The 15,243-nt window shown below is 46.3% G+C and overlaps 1 protein-coding gene across 3 annotated transcripts in view; it reads left to right on the top strand.

The window, feature by feature from the left end:
- Positions 1-15,243, top strand: part of LOC122551859 (transcription factor COE3-like) — a 132,462-nt gene that overhangs the window by 101,963 nt on the left and 15,256 nt on the right. For all 3 annotated transcript variants that reach the window (XM_043694500.1, XM_043694559.1, XM_043694434.1), the window contains exon 7: positions 7,143-7,322. In XM_043694500.1, coding sequence (XP_043550435.1) covers positions 7,143-7,322 — 180 coding nt within the window. The remainder of the gene's footprint in view (positions 1-7,142; positions 7,323-15,243) is intronic.

Below are 15,243 nucleotides of genomic sequence, written 5' to 3'. Positions count from 1 at the left end.
GAGTTCCACACATCCACCACCCTCTCAGGGAAAACAATCCCCTCTGAAACCCCACTCTTTAGCTTTAAACTGTGCCCCCTGAATATTCAGCCCTCTAATAAGGGGAAAGGTTTATCCCTATCTGCCCTGTGTTCCTCAGACCTTTGTGCATCTCAATAATATCATCCCCTCAGACCTCTCTGCTCTAAGGAACACGGCTCAAGCCTATCCAGCCTCACTTCATAGCTGAAATGCTCCACTGCATGCATCATCATGGTGAAAGCTTTTTCAAACCCTTCAGTCTTTCCTGTAGTGAGGTGACGAGAACTGCACACAGTACTCGAGCTGTGGATTAACAGCTCCAACGTAACCTCCCTGCATTTATATACAGTGCCTTGACCAAAAGCCAAGTATCCTTAGAGGAAACCACCTTATCTACCTGTCCTGCTGCCTTCAAAAGTCTGTCAACATATCCACCTCTGATCGTCTGTATTTTCGAGGGTGCAACCATTCAATGTCATGGAGTCACAGAGTCATAGAGGAAACAGACCCATCGCTCCAACTCGTCCATGCTGACCAGATATCCTAACCTAATCAATTCCCATTTGCCAGTACTTGGCCCATATCCCTCCAAACCCTTCCTATTCATATACCATCCTGATGCCTTTTAAATGTTGTAATTGTATCAGCCTCTACCACTTCCTCTGGCAGCTCATTCCATACATGCACCACCCTCTGTGTGAAAACATTGCTCCTTAGGTCCCTTTTAAATCTTTCCTCTCTTACCCTAAACTTATGCCCTCTGGATTCCCCCACCCCAAGGAAAAGACCTGGTCTATTTACCCTATTCATGCTCCTCATGATTTTATAAACCTCTATAAGGTCCCCCCTCAGTCTCCGACGCTCCAGGGAATAGAGCCCCAGGCTATTCAGCCTCTCCTTATAGCTCACACCCTCCAACCCAGGCAACATCCTTTCCCTTGTCTTGTTACTCCTCCCAAAATGTATCACCCATTTCAGGATTAAATTTCATTTGTCATTGTTCAGCTTCTCTAACCAGCCGATCCTGTAGTCTGAGGCGTTTCTCCTTCAGGTTACCGCAACACCAATTATGCCCCATCTTTGAACTTACTGATCACATACCTCCTACGTTAACGTCTTGACCATTAGTGCACCCTGCCAATAGAATCATATCATTTCAGTGGGGTGACCAGAACTGCCTAATCAAAATTCTGTCAAGCTCCAACGTAACATTCCTGCTCTTAAAATGTAACTTGTGATTGATAAATGCAACTGTGCCAGAGGCCCTATTAACCTGTGCTACAATCTTCAGAAATCTGTGGACAAGTGTCCCAAGGTCCCTCTACTCCTCTGAGCTTTCTAGTGTCCTGCCATTCATTGACTTCTCCTTTGTCTGGTGCATCACCTCACACTTTTCAGGGTTAAATTCCATCTGCCACATGTCTATCTGACCAAGCCATCTTTTTAAAACTTAGAGTTATGATCACTGTTCCCAAAATGGTCCCCACGGAAACTTCGTTCCCTCATACAAGGTCTAATATGGCCCTTTTCCTTCTTGGACTATCTGCAAGAAACCCTCCTGGAACATCCAACAAATTCTGCCCCATCTAAGCCCCTGGCATTGAGGGAGTCCCAGTCAACATTGGAGAAGTTAAAATCGTCCACAGCAACAATCTACAAAAAAAATTGTTTTTACATTTTTCCATGATCTACTTACATATTTGTTCTTTTATCTCCTGCTGGCTATTGAGAGGTTGATGGTGTAATCCACCATGGTGATTGCTCTACTCCTGAGTTTTACCCATATTGCCTTGCAGAACGGGCCCTCCAAGATGTCCTCTCTTGGTACAGCTGTGACATTCTCCTCAAGCACTTTTACATCTCTCTGTATCAAGCCAGACACATCTAAACCCTGGAACATTGAGCTGCCAGTCCAGCCTTTCTCCCAACCAAGTTTCTGCAATGGCTCCAATGTTCCATGTAGTAATCCAGACTCTAAGCTCACCTGCTTTACCTGTTATACTCCTTGCATTAAAGTAAATAAACTTCAGCCCTCCAGTCCAGCTGTATTCATTAACCTGGCCCTGTCTTGTTCGAGTTACTTGACTTAACATTGACCTTCTCCTCAGTCACTCCACACACTGACATCCTGCTCTGGTTCCCATCCCCTGCCACATGAATTTAAACCCTCCTGAGGGGCACGAATAATCTTCCCTGCCAGGATATTAATGGCCCTGGAGTTAAGGTGCAACCTGTCCTTGTACAGGTCCCAACTGCCCTGGAAGAGATCTCAATGATCTACATACATGAAGCCCTCTCTCCTACACCAGCTCTTTAGCCATACATCTGACTGGATGTCTTTCCTATTTCTAGCCTCACCAGCACATGGCACAGGGGATAATTCTCAGATTACAACCCAAGAGGTTCTGCTTTTTAACTTTCGACCTAACTCACTAAATTCCACATGTAGGACCTCATCGCTCTTCTTGCCGATGTTGGAGAAAGTAAGGACTGCAGGTGCTGGAGATCAGATTCAATAAATGTGGTGCTGGAAAAGCACAGCCATGGAGACATGAAGACATGGAGAATGAAGACATTCCTGATGAAGAGTTCATGCTTGAAAAGTCAACTCTCCTGCTGCTCGGATGCTGCCTGACCGGCTGTGCTTTTCCAGCACCACACTTTTTGACTTCTTGCCAATGTTGTCAGTACTAGAATGGACCACGACCCTCCCCATTCAGAATATCCCATGCCCACTGAGAGAGATTCTTGATCCTGGCACCAGGGAGGCAACACACCATCCTGAGCTCTTTTTGCCACAGTTAAATGGGGTCCAGTCAGTTCCCATTTGATTGCATGTAAATGTAATCTTGTACAAGTGAGAAATGCCTTTGGTTTGTTTGCTGGATCAAGTCAAAATCCAATGTTGTTCCTTCTTATGCTATTGTACACAGTGGCCACAGTAATGCCTATCTGTGTCCCTGGATATATTACTACTCCCTTCTCATTACTGCTGTCCTACACTTTGACCCTCCCTGTTATAGATCTGGGTACTGCTTTCCCCTCAGAGGCCATTCCCATGCCAACAGTATCCAAAACGATGCCCCTGTTTGCGAGGGGAATGGCCACAGGGGACTCCTGCACTGCTTGCTTCCCCCTCCTGACAGTCACCCATCTCTCCAACTGAAACCACATCCCTGAAACCCTGATCTATGTTCTAAAAATAACTTCCTGCCTCTTGTATGCTCTCGAGTGGGTCCAACTCCCACTCCGACTAACCCATGTGATCTGGGAGGAGCTGCAGGTGGGCACACATCCTGCAGACAGAATTATCAGAACCTTTAACTGCTCTCTGATTTCCCACATCTCACAGGAAGACATACCACTCGACTAACTACCATTTCTAGCCCACGAGTAACCATTGCATTTACAGACGAGGAAAGATCTGTTTTTTTATTTCAAACAAAACTGTATTCATAAAATTACTTTTATATACAAACATAGTTACAAAAGCAGCTTGGTTCTGTTCAGTAGCATTAGAAGGAACAAGCAATCATTGGACTTTGACTCTATCCAGCAAACAAATCAAAGGCATTTCTTACTTGCTCAATGATTATATTTACATGCAATTGAATGGTAACTGACGGGACACTGTCTAACTGCGGCAGAAAGAGCTCAGACAGTGCTCTTTCCCCACTGCGCCTTGACGGCAGCTGCCCCAAGCATTAGTGTGTCCCTCAGCAGATAGTCCTGGACCTTGGAGTGTGCCAGTCTGCAACATTCAGTCAGGGTCAATTCCTTTTTCTGGAAGACCAACAAGTTTCGTGCGGACCAAAGAGCATCTTTCACCAAGTCCTCCAGGCGCAGTTAGTGTTTGTCTCAATGTGCGTCCGGGGAACAGACCATAGAGCACAGAGTGTCACGTCACAGAGCTGCTCGGAACTAGCCTCCACAAAAACCACTGCATCTTTCTCCAGGCTTCCTTTGCAAAGTCACATTCCAGAAGGAGGTATGTGACAGTCTCTACTTCGAGGGCAGCGTGCAGTGATGCAGAGAGACCAGGCATGCATAAAGGATCTCACAGGATCCCTTTCTCACCACCAGCCAAGCGATGTTTTGAAAAGTTCTGGTGATGAGGCATTCTGCCAAATGACTTGGACAGTCTGCTCAGGGAGCCGCTCGACAGCATCCATCCTCCCCTTTTCCTGCAGGGTCTCGAGGACACTACATGCTGACCACTTCGTGATGAACTGCTGGTAAAAAGTGCTTTTCTTTGCAAATTTCACCACAAAGGACTGTTGATATGGAATGGTCCAACAACATCGCTTGGCTGGTGGTGAGAAAGGGATCCTGTGAGATCCTGGTCTCTCTGCATCACCGCACGCTGCCCTCGAAGTAGAGACTGTCACATACATCCTTCTGGAATGTGGGCGGCACGGTGGCACAGTGGTTAGCACTGCTGCCTCACAGCGCCAGAGACCCGGGTTCAATTCCCGCCTCAGGCGACTGACTGTGTGGAGTTTGCACGTTCTCCCCATGTCTGTGTGGGTTTCCTCCGGGTGCTCCGGTTTCCTCCCACAGTCCAAAGATGTGCAGGTCAGGTGAATTGGCCAAGCTAAATTGCCCGTAGTGTTAGGTAAGGGGTAAATGTAGGGGTATGGGTGGGTTGCGCTTCGGCGGGGCGGTGTGGACTTGTTGGACCGAAGGGCCTGTTTCCACACTGTAAGTAATCTAATCTAATCTAATCTAATTTGGAGCATTCTGCAGCAGCAAGTCCAGCTCCATCCTTCACAACACTGGCGTCAGGTAGAACTTCAGTACGTAGTGACACTTGGTGTTTACGTACCGAGGATCTACGCACAGCTTGGTGCAGCTGCGCACATTAGGTATATTCCTCTCCCTTTATCCAGAGCTTATACATGGTGTCCCTGCGGACACAGTTCATCTTAGACCTCCAGATGTAGATGAAATGGAATAGCACACTGGGGAATGGGCCAGACCTGCACCACGTACAACAGAGAGAGTGTCTCATATCTGATGACCAGGTTTTCACCCACAATGGAGAGAGAGTAGTGTTCCAGTTTCTACCTCACCCTGGTGATACAGTCCTCCCAAGATTTTGTGCATGCCTTGGTTCCTCTGAACCATATTCCCAGCACCTTACAGTAATCTGTCCTGAGAGTGAAGGGAATAAAAGATAAACTTCTCCCAGAATTCTCCTCAGTCACTTCTCACTACCGCCCTCTGTTGGATGTGTTTCTTCCTGTTGAGCATCAGGTCCTCCACCATTCACTTCTCAGTCGTGGTGAGCGAACTGACTTCTCCCAGGATCCTCCTTAGTCGCTTCCTTCTGCTGCTGTCTGTTGGATTGGCTCTTTGATATTCCATTGGACACCGGCCTACAGTCACACAAATAGCCTTATGCCACCACCCTTTATCTCCTACCACTAAGCCTATTTTGGATCCATCTTGTCAAATTTCCCCATGTCCCACATGCTTTTATTTTCCTTATCAGTCTCCCATGTGGGACCTCATCAAAGGCTTTGCTGAACTCCATATAAACTAGATCAACTCTCTTTGACATCCCTGGTCACCGCCTTGAAAAATAATCCATCAAATTTATTAGACAGGACCTGACCCTGACAAAGCCATGCTGACCATCCCTAATAGTCCCAAGTGGAGATTAATTCTCTCCTACAGAATTTTCTCTGTTCCCCTCCACTGATGTGACACTCACTGGTCAGTCATTCCCTGGTCTATCTCTAACACCCTTCATGCAATATGCAACCACATTAGTTATCCTCCAGGCCTCAGGCACCTCCACTGTGGCCAGAGAGGAATTGAAAATTTGAGTCAGAACCCTGGAAGTTTTCTTTCTCACCTCCCAAGCCACCTAGGATACAATTCATCTGGACCTGGGGATTTGTATGTCTGGACCTCCAATATCTCTTCATTCCCAATGTCAATCTCGTCATGTTTATTGAATGTTTGCAAGGGATACAACTTGCATTAGCTAGTTAGACATAATAACAAGCTCTATCAGGAGACAGTCTGATGGCCTAATGGTATTGTTATCGCTAGACTGTTAACCCAGAGACCCAAGTAATGTTCAGGGGACCTGGGTTTAAATCCTGTCATGGTGGAATTTGAATTAAGAGAATTAATCTTGGATTAAGAGTCCAATGGTGACCATGTGTCAATTGTCTGGGGAAAAGCCCATCTGGCTTACTAATGCCCATTAGGGAAGGAATCTGCTGTCCTTGCCTGGTCTGGCCTACTTGTGACTCCAGACCCACAGCAATGTGATGGTCACTGAATAGCCTTCTGGGAAATTAGGGATGAGCAATAAATGCTGATTTAGCCAGCAACATCCACGTCCCATGAATTAATTATTTTAAAAAGCAGTGTGTATATGTCTACGTTGGGCTGGCCCTGCGTGTATTAGAATGAGCTCTGCCTCTTTTATTTCCTTTGTTAGCTGAGATGTAAAGGATAAGAATGAGGAGGTTATGCTGGAACTATATAAAAGACTCGTGGGATCATAGTTAGGGGAGTACATGGAGTCTTGGTCACTGCATTAAAGGGGGAAACAATAATGCTAGAGCACTACAGTGGGGGTTCACTAGGAATAGGAGAAGTTTCACTCTCAGGAAAGTCAGAATAGGCTTGTATTGCTTTCTTTGGAACAGAAGAGGCTGAGGGAGAATTTAATTGAGGTCAAGAAAACTATGTGGGGCCCAGACAAACTGACTGGGACATCTCTCTTTCTGGGAACAGTGAAGGAATGACTGGGGACATAGATGTAAAGTTCTTGCTGGAAGGAGTGGGGACAGTTGAATAATTTGGGAGCTGGCAGTGACTGATGGAAAGCATGGTGTGCCACATTGTATTTGAGGTGTAGTAAACATCAGGGCCAAAAGGGGGTGAGGCTGGCTGGATCTGCTTTGGCTGGCGATGGGTCGAATGGCTTTCTTCTGTTCCCTCTCTTACTCTTGGCCTTCTTTATCACACTCCTTAATCAAGCAGAGTGCAGATGCTGAACCGGATGTCAGCTAGCCTGGGAGTGAGTCGGGCCTTGTGACTCTTTCCAACATTTTGACCCTAATTCACTGTTTCTTTGTCTTTCTCCTCCCACCATGCAGGTTACACCCGCAACACCAACAGCGTCTCCCCCCGAGGCTATGTGACCAGCTCCACCCCCCAGCAGCCCAGCTACAACACCAGCAGCATGAATGGGTATGGGAACACTGGGATGTCCAACTTGGGAATACCGGGCTCTCCGAGCTTCCTGAATGGATCCGCTGCCAACTCTCCTTATGCCAGTAAGTTTTCCAGAGCTCTACCATTGAACCCTGAGGGCTGCAGACCACATTAGTGTTCCTTGTCTGGCTTACAACTGTTTGTGGAAGGATAGAGGAGGGCGCTGGGAGAGTGAGTTTTGATTTGAGGTGATGGATTTGAGGGGAGTGATATCAGCACCGGTTGTTAAGTGACACTCTCTCTCTCCCCCAACATCCCCCCAATTTGTAGGCTATCAGGAGTGAGACATTTAGCACACACTTGATGCAGTTCGCACCGTTGGCCTGGTTTCCAAATTCCCCTCAATCTCACCTTCTTATTGATTGTACAACGTGAAGCATGAGCATATTGTAGTCACATTCCGTGTCAATGCACAGCAAGCCACTGAAATCTGCGATACGCCACTGCTGTTGTGTCATTTATAATTTGTGATACCATCAGTCCACTCTTTCCTCTCTTATTCTTGAACCCTTCCCTCCTTTATCACATTCCTTTATGAAGAAGGATCCTGGAGTGCAGATGTTGAACTGGATGTCAGCTAGTCTGGGAGTGGGTAAGGCCTTGTGACATTTTCTGTCTTCTTGACCCTAATTCACTCCTATTTCTGTCCTGAAGACATTGGTGAGGCCACTTTTAGAAAACTGCATTCAATTCTGGTCTCCCTGCCGTAGGAAATATGTTAAACTGGAAAGGGTTCAGAAAAGATTTCTAAGGATGTTGCCAGGGTTGGAGGGGTTGAGCTATAGGGGGAGGCTGAACAGGCTGGGGCTGTTTTCCCTGGAGGGTTGGAGGCTGAGGGGTGACCTTATAGAGGTTTACAAAATTGTGAAGAGCATGGATAGGGTGAATAGACAAAGTCTTCTTCCCCAGGTTAGTGGAGTCCAAATCTGGAGGGCATAGGTTTAAGGTGAAAGGGGAAAGATTTAAAAGGGATCTAAGGGGCAACGTTTTCATGCAGAGGTTGGTGCACATATAGAATGAGCTGCCAGAGGAAGTGGTGGAGGCTGATACAATTGCAACATTTAAAAGGCATCTGGATGGGTATATGAATAGGAAGGGTTTAGAGGGATATGGGCCAAATGCTGGCAAATGGGACTAGATCAGTGTAGAATATCTGGTCAGCGCAAATGAGTCTGGAATAAAGAATGTGTCTACTGCTGTATAACTCTATGACACTGTTACTCATTCCTGGGTGGGAAGCAGGCCTGGGAGTGACTCCTTGATCATTCACTTATCGTCCAGAAGACCTCAAACCAGGACTTGCAGATGGTACTAAGCCAGGGAGAATAGTGAGTCATGAGGATGATGCTAAGTGACATAGATTACCCAGACGGGCAGACACCTGGCAGATGAATCTCAATGCAGAGAAATGTGAGGTAATGCATTCTGGTAGAAGAAACATGGAGAGACAATACAGACCTCAATGGGACAACACCGAGGGGAGTGCAGGAGCAGAGGGACTTCAGGGTTCACGTGCATGATTCTCTGAAGGATAAAGTGAGGTCTGCAGATGCTGGAGATCAGAGCTGAAAATGTGTTGGTGGAAAAGCGCAGCAGGTCAGGCAGCATCCAAGGAACAGGAGAATCGATGTTTCAGGCAGGAGCCCTTCTTCAGGAACCATTCCTGAAGATTCCTGAAGAAGGGCTCATGCCCGAAACGTCGATTCTCCTGCTCCTTGGATGCTGCCTGACCTGCTGCACTTTTCCAGCAACATGATTCTCTGAAGGTGACCAGGCAAGTTGAAACAGTTGTGAAGAGGGTTTATAGGATCCTTAGATTTATAAGTAGAGGCATAAGGTATAAAAGCAAGGAAGTGATGCTCCAACTCAACAAATCATTGGTTAGACCACATTTGGGGTTTTGTGTTCAATTCTGGGTACCTTATTTAAAAAGGATGTTAAAACCCTTGAAAGAATGCAAAGGAGATTTACTGGAATGATGTCAGAAATGAGGGATTTTAGATACAAGGAAAGATTAGAGATTTTGGCCTGATTCTCCTCAGAGCAGAGAAGTTTAAGAGGTGACCTTATAGAGGTGCTCAAAGTTATGAATTATTCTGACAGGGTAAAGAAGGGTATTCTGTTCACACTAGTTAGTATGTCAGTAATTTCAAAATTGTCAGCATGAGAGCCAGGAGTGAGATGCGGAGAAACATCCTCACTCAGAGTTGTTAGGATTTGGAATATGCTGCCTGGGAGAGTGGTGGAGGTGGATTGCATCGGAGGTTTCAAAAGAGAGCTGGATATATATTTAATGAATTTAGCAGGCCTATGGGGCTAGAGAATAAGACCAGCAGGGGTAGGCCTTTTGAGAGGCGATCCAGACACAATGCATCAGATGGCCTCCTTCTGTACCATTTCAGGGGGGTGGGTGGAGGGGGTTGAGGGGGGTGGAGATGGGATTATGAAGAAAACCTGCCTCACGCCAGCTGTGCTGAACACCTTTAACTAGACACACCCTTATCCTGCTCACATACCAACCGATGTCATCCATTGCTCTCCTACAAGCAGGCCACGTGAGGGAGAGAGAAGCTTTGATATGATAGCCCCATAACGTCCTAGCTTTGTGCTAAGGTCAGGTATTTGAGAGAAAGCTGCAAATCTTTCTTTTATTGTTCATTTTGTGGGAGGTGGGTGTCACTGGTTGGGCCATCATTTATTGCCCGCCCCTAGTTGCCTCTTGTTAAGGTGATGGTGAGCTACCTTTTTGAACCGCTGCAGTCCACCTGCTGTGGGTTGACCCATGATGCCATTGAGGGGAGGGAATCCAGCCTGGGGCTGTCCTGATCTGTAAAGGTAAAATGTTAAAGTCACCATCTCATCAATCTCTCATGAGAGGGAAGGAGGGACAACTGATGGTGAGTTTAACCTGAGGGTCATCACTGAGGTGGAGAAGGCAGGACCTTTATATTGACCTCACTTGGTGGGGACCTGCACTGTTGGTGTCACTCTGTTTTGCAAACTAGCTGTCCAGCTATGTGAGCTAACTGACTCCGCTTCCCAAGTCCTGATTGGTTTGACATGGTGCGAACAAGGTTAAGTCGATACCAAACCATTGCAGAGGTTAATTTTTGCCTCACTGTGCTGTTTGATTGATCTCTTTGCCCTCATAAGGGAAAGCCATGGAAATGTGAGAAATGTCACCACATGCATTTGCACATGTCTGCAGGTTAGAGGTACCCCACCTAGAGGTGGCACAGGTAATGACAGGACAAGTCAATCAGGTTGTTGTGTCTCCATAGTCTTATGAGACCATACAGACTGCTCTCTCATTAGAGAGAAGCGACTGGTAGTGATTTAATCTGAGGGACACCAGGCCTCAGGTGCGGAAAGAGGTTGAGAAGGATAGTCCTTCATGGTAACCTCAAACCAGGAATGGGAATTGAACCCACGCTGTTGGCATCACACTGCTCTGCAAACCGACAACTCAGCCAACTGAGCGAAACCAATTCCCAACAAATCAGTAAAGCTCTTTGCACAGGCAAAGAGAATCCTTAGTTTTATTCACAGAGGATAAAAGTTTAGGAGGTCTTGTGCAGAGTCCCTGAGCCTGAGTCCCAATCCAGGAACCTGCTGGGCTACTGAAGGTGTGTTCACGTGTTGACATGGGGACAATTGTAAGTCCTTCTAACATGGCCATGGCAGCTGATGCAGAACAGGAAAGATTCCTGGCCAGCCACTCTCTAGTAGTCTTCGATAAAATGAGGAAGGAATTAGGGGCACCATACATTCATGGTATTTGAGTATGCCAATGCCAACATTTATTGCCAATGAACTGAGCAGTTTGCTTGGCCATTTCAAAGGATCATTGCTATGAGTCACACATCGGCCAGACCGGGTAAGGATGGTAAATTTCTTTCCCTAAAGGGTATGAGTGACCCAGGTGAAGCTTCACAACAAGCAGTACAGGGTCACCATTAGGCAACATAAGAACTAGGAGCCGGGCTAGTCCACCTGGCCCCTCAAGCCTGCTCTGCCATTCAACAAGATCATAGCTGATCTTTTCATGGCTTCAGCTCCACTAACCCCTCTCACCATAACCCTTAATTCCTTCACTGTTCAAAAATCTATCGATCTTTGCCTCAAAAATATTCAATAAGGTAGCCTCAACTGCTTCACTGGGCAGGGAATTCCACAGATTCACAACCCTTCGGGTGGAGAAATTTCTCCTCAACTCAGTTCTAAATCTACTCCCCCTTATTTTGAGGTGATGACTCCTAGTTCTAGTTTCACCCGGTAGTGGAAACATCCTCTCTGCTTCTATCTTACCTACTCCCTTCATAATTTTATACGTACCTATAAGATCCCCCCTCATTCTTGGGGAGGCACGATGGCTCAGTGGTTAGCACTGCTGCTTCACAGCGCTAGGGACTTGGATTTGATTCCAGCTTCAGGCGACTGTCTGCGTGGTGTTTGCACATTCTCTCGGTGTCTGTGTGGGTTTCCTCCGGGCACTCTGGTTTCCTCTCACAATCCAATAATGTGCAGGTCAGGTGAATTGGCCACGCTGAATTGCCCTTCATCTTCAGGGATGTGTAGGTTAGGTGCGTTAATCAGGGGGAATGCAGAAGAATGGAGTTGGGGAATGGGTCTGGGTGGGTTACTCTTCAGAGGGTCAGCGTGGACTTGTTGGGCAAATGGCCTGTTTCCACACTGTAGGGATTCTATGATTCTTCTACATCCAATGAGTACAGACCCAGTCTACTCAATCTCTTCTCATAAGCCAACCCTCTCAACTCTGAAATCAACCCAGTGAACCTCCTCTGCACCCCCTCCAATGCCAGTACATCCTTTCTCAAGTAAGGAGTCCAAAACTGCACACAGTACTCCAGGTGTGGCCTCACCAGCACCCTATACAGCTGAAGCATTACCTCCTTGTTTTTAAGCTCCATCCATCTAGCAATGAAAAAACAATATTCCATTTGCCTAAGCTTTTTTTTATTCCAGATTTTATTGAACTCAAATTTTAGCATTTGCTACAGTAAGATTCGAACCCTTTCTCCCAAAACATTACCCTTGGGGGGAGGGTCTGGATGGCTACTGTGATCACATTATCACTGTGCTACTATACCCCTGTCATGCCATCAAGCTCTTGGACAGGGGACAAATGAGAATTACTGGATAGATACTTGGGAAAAGAGACTTCAACTATGTGAAGAAACAGAAGAAGCTGGGAGAGTTGTCCTCACAGAAAAGAAGTTTGAGCAGAAATTTAGTATAGGTGATTGAAATTTTGGTATGTTTTAATAGAATAAATGTGAATAAGTAGTTTGCAGGGTCAGGAGAGATGGTGAGGTTTCGACTCAAGAAAAATGACAAAACAATTGGAGAGAAGATGTAAACCTTTTCGGCAACGAGTTGTGAAGTTAAATGGACTTTCTGAAAGAGCAATGGATTCAGATTTAATACTCACCTTCAAAGAAGATTGGAGAAATGTAGCAAAGAACATGGAACATTACAGCGCAGTACAGGCCCTTCAGCCCTCGATGTGAAAATATGCTGATGCCCATCTAACCTCACCGTTCCATTATTATCCATATCTATGTCCAATGTGCATTTAAATGCCCTTCATTTCGGTGAGTCTACTACTATTGCAGGCAGACCATTCCACGCCCCTACTACCTTCTGAGTCAAGAAACTACCCCTTATATCTGTCCTAAATTTATCACCCCTCAATTTAAAACTATGTCCCCTCATGTTAGCTTTCACCATTCGAGGAAAAAGGCTCTCACTGTCCACCCTATTTAACCCTCTGATTATCTTATATGTCTCGATTAAGTCACTCTCAAACTTCTCTCCAACGACAACAACCTTAGTTCCCTCAGCCTTTCCTCATAAGACCTTCCTCCCATACCACGCAACATCCCTGTAAATCTCCTCTGAACCCTTTCCAAAGCTTCCACATCCTTCCTATAATGCGGTGACCAGAACTGCACACAATATTCCAGGTGCGGCCTTCCAGTGTCTTCTACAGCTGAAGCATGACCTCGTGGTTCCGAAACTCAATCCCCCAACCAATAAATACCAACGCACCATATGCCTTCTTAACAACTCTATCAACGTGGGTGACAACTTTCAGGGATTTATACACCTGGACACTCTGTTCATCTACACTGCCAAGAATTTTACCATTAGCAAATATTTGATGAAAGAAAGACATAGCCAAGGGCGAAAGCAGAGAGAATGGAACTGACCAAGGAGGAGAAATAATAGGGGTCAAACAGCCAGTATTTATTGCCCATCCGTAACTGTCCTTGAACTTAAGAGTCAACATGTATATATGATTCTGGAGTCACGTGCAATCTTCACTTTCTCCTATCTCTGAACCAAACAAACCATGGTAGGTGTGGGTATGGGTTCCAGATGTAGATGGGCTGAATGGCATTTTGACTTTCCGAATTTCATCATGTTTCAAACTAAACCCAGGTTCAATCCACATTGATCCCATATGGCTGGAGGGTCCCAAGGCAAAAGATGAGACATTCTTCCTCCAGGCACTGGGTAGCTAAAGTTTGGTGGTAGAGGTGGCCCAGGACCTGCATGTCCTTGGTGGAGTGGGAGGAGGAGTTAAAATGTTCAGCCACAGGTTGGTGGGGCTGTTTAGTGCATGTGTCCCAAACTACACAGGATCAACGCGTTTTTCACCAGCTTCCCCATTTCACCTCACCCCACCCTATCCCAGATTCAAACTTCCAACTCGGCACTGCCTTCTTGAACTGTCCTATCTGTCCATCTTCCTTCCCACCAAACCGCTCCACCCTCCCCTCTGACTAATCACCTTCATCCCCCACCTTCATCGACCTGTTACATTCCCAGCTACCCTCCCAGCCTCAGCTCCCCCCTCCCATTTATCTCTCAGCCCCCTTGGACCAATCCCCCATTCCTGATGAAGAGCTTATGCTCGAAACATCGATTTTCCTGCTCCTTGGATGCTGCTTGACCAGCTGTGCATTTCCAGCACCACACTCTCGACTCTGATCTCCAGCATCTGCAATCTTCACTTTCTCATATCTCTGAACCAAGCAAACTGTGGTAGGTGTGGGTATGGGTTCCAGATGGGAATGGGGATGTAGATGGGCTGAATGACATCTTGTCTTTCCGAATTTCTTCATGTTTCAAACTAAAGCCAGGTTCAAGCAGCTACAATCAATGATGTCCTTTCAGAAGGAAGTTCCTATTGTAGGAAATTTGCATCATATGTGACATTGTCAGTAAAACTGAAGACAGTGGGATTAAAGGAACAGTAGGAGTTGGTTAAGGACGTGGGAACAGTGTAGTAAATCAGTTCCACAAGCCTGTTCTATCTTGCTGTTAGGTTCTGTCTGACCCATGCATCACCTCCAACTTTTGTTCCTCAGGAGTTTCTTGGATTGTAACCCTTTTCAACATCCTGCATCCCTTCACACAGCATACTGCACCTTCAGCACCGGCATCTACCGCACCCCTGGGAAGATGTACAAATCTTTTCCAGATCATTGAATGGCCCAGTATGGAGAATACATCATGCAATGGGTCACTGAATCGTAGGGACTGGAAATGACCCAGACTCTGTTTACAGCTGGGCGCCTGACAATTTACCAGAGAGTTGAGTGGCCTGGTTGCTCTGACCTCACCACATCCCCTCTCTCATCCTTCCATCCTCCTACTTTAATAAGTATGGGACCTGGCTTCAGTGTTGATGCCATTGAAGATGGTGCAATCAACTGGAGAGTATTAAGCCAGGAGGGACCCAGTTAGTCCCTCAGGTCCCCTCCCTAATTGTAACTCCATCCTAATGTCTGTTCTGTATCCAGAAGAGAAGCCTAACAATTGCAATTTTTGTGAGATCCACGTTATTCCTTTGACCCCATGTATTTTGTGAGGAGAGAGTAGCAATTTCCATTACCTTTTACACAGAGTCATAGAGACGTACAACACGGAACATAGAACATAGAACATAGAACA

Source organism: Chiloscyllium plagiosum, chromosome 1 (genome assembly GCF_004010195.1).
Source record: "Chiloscyllium plagiosum isolate BGI_BamShark_2017 chromosome 1, ASM401019v2, whole genome shotgun sequence".
NCBI lineage: Eukaryota > Metazoa > Chordata > Chondrichthyes > Orectolobiformes > Hemiscylliidae > Chiloscyllium > Chiloscyllium plagiosum.
The sequence above is the reverse complement of the archived record's forward strand: the minus strand, read 5'-3'. Positions and strand labels throughout refer to the sequence as shown.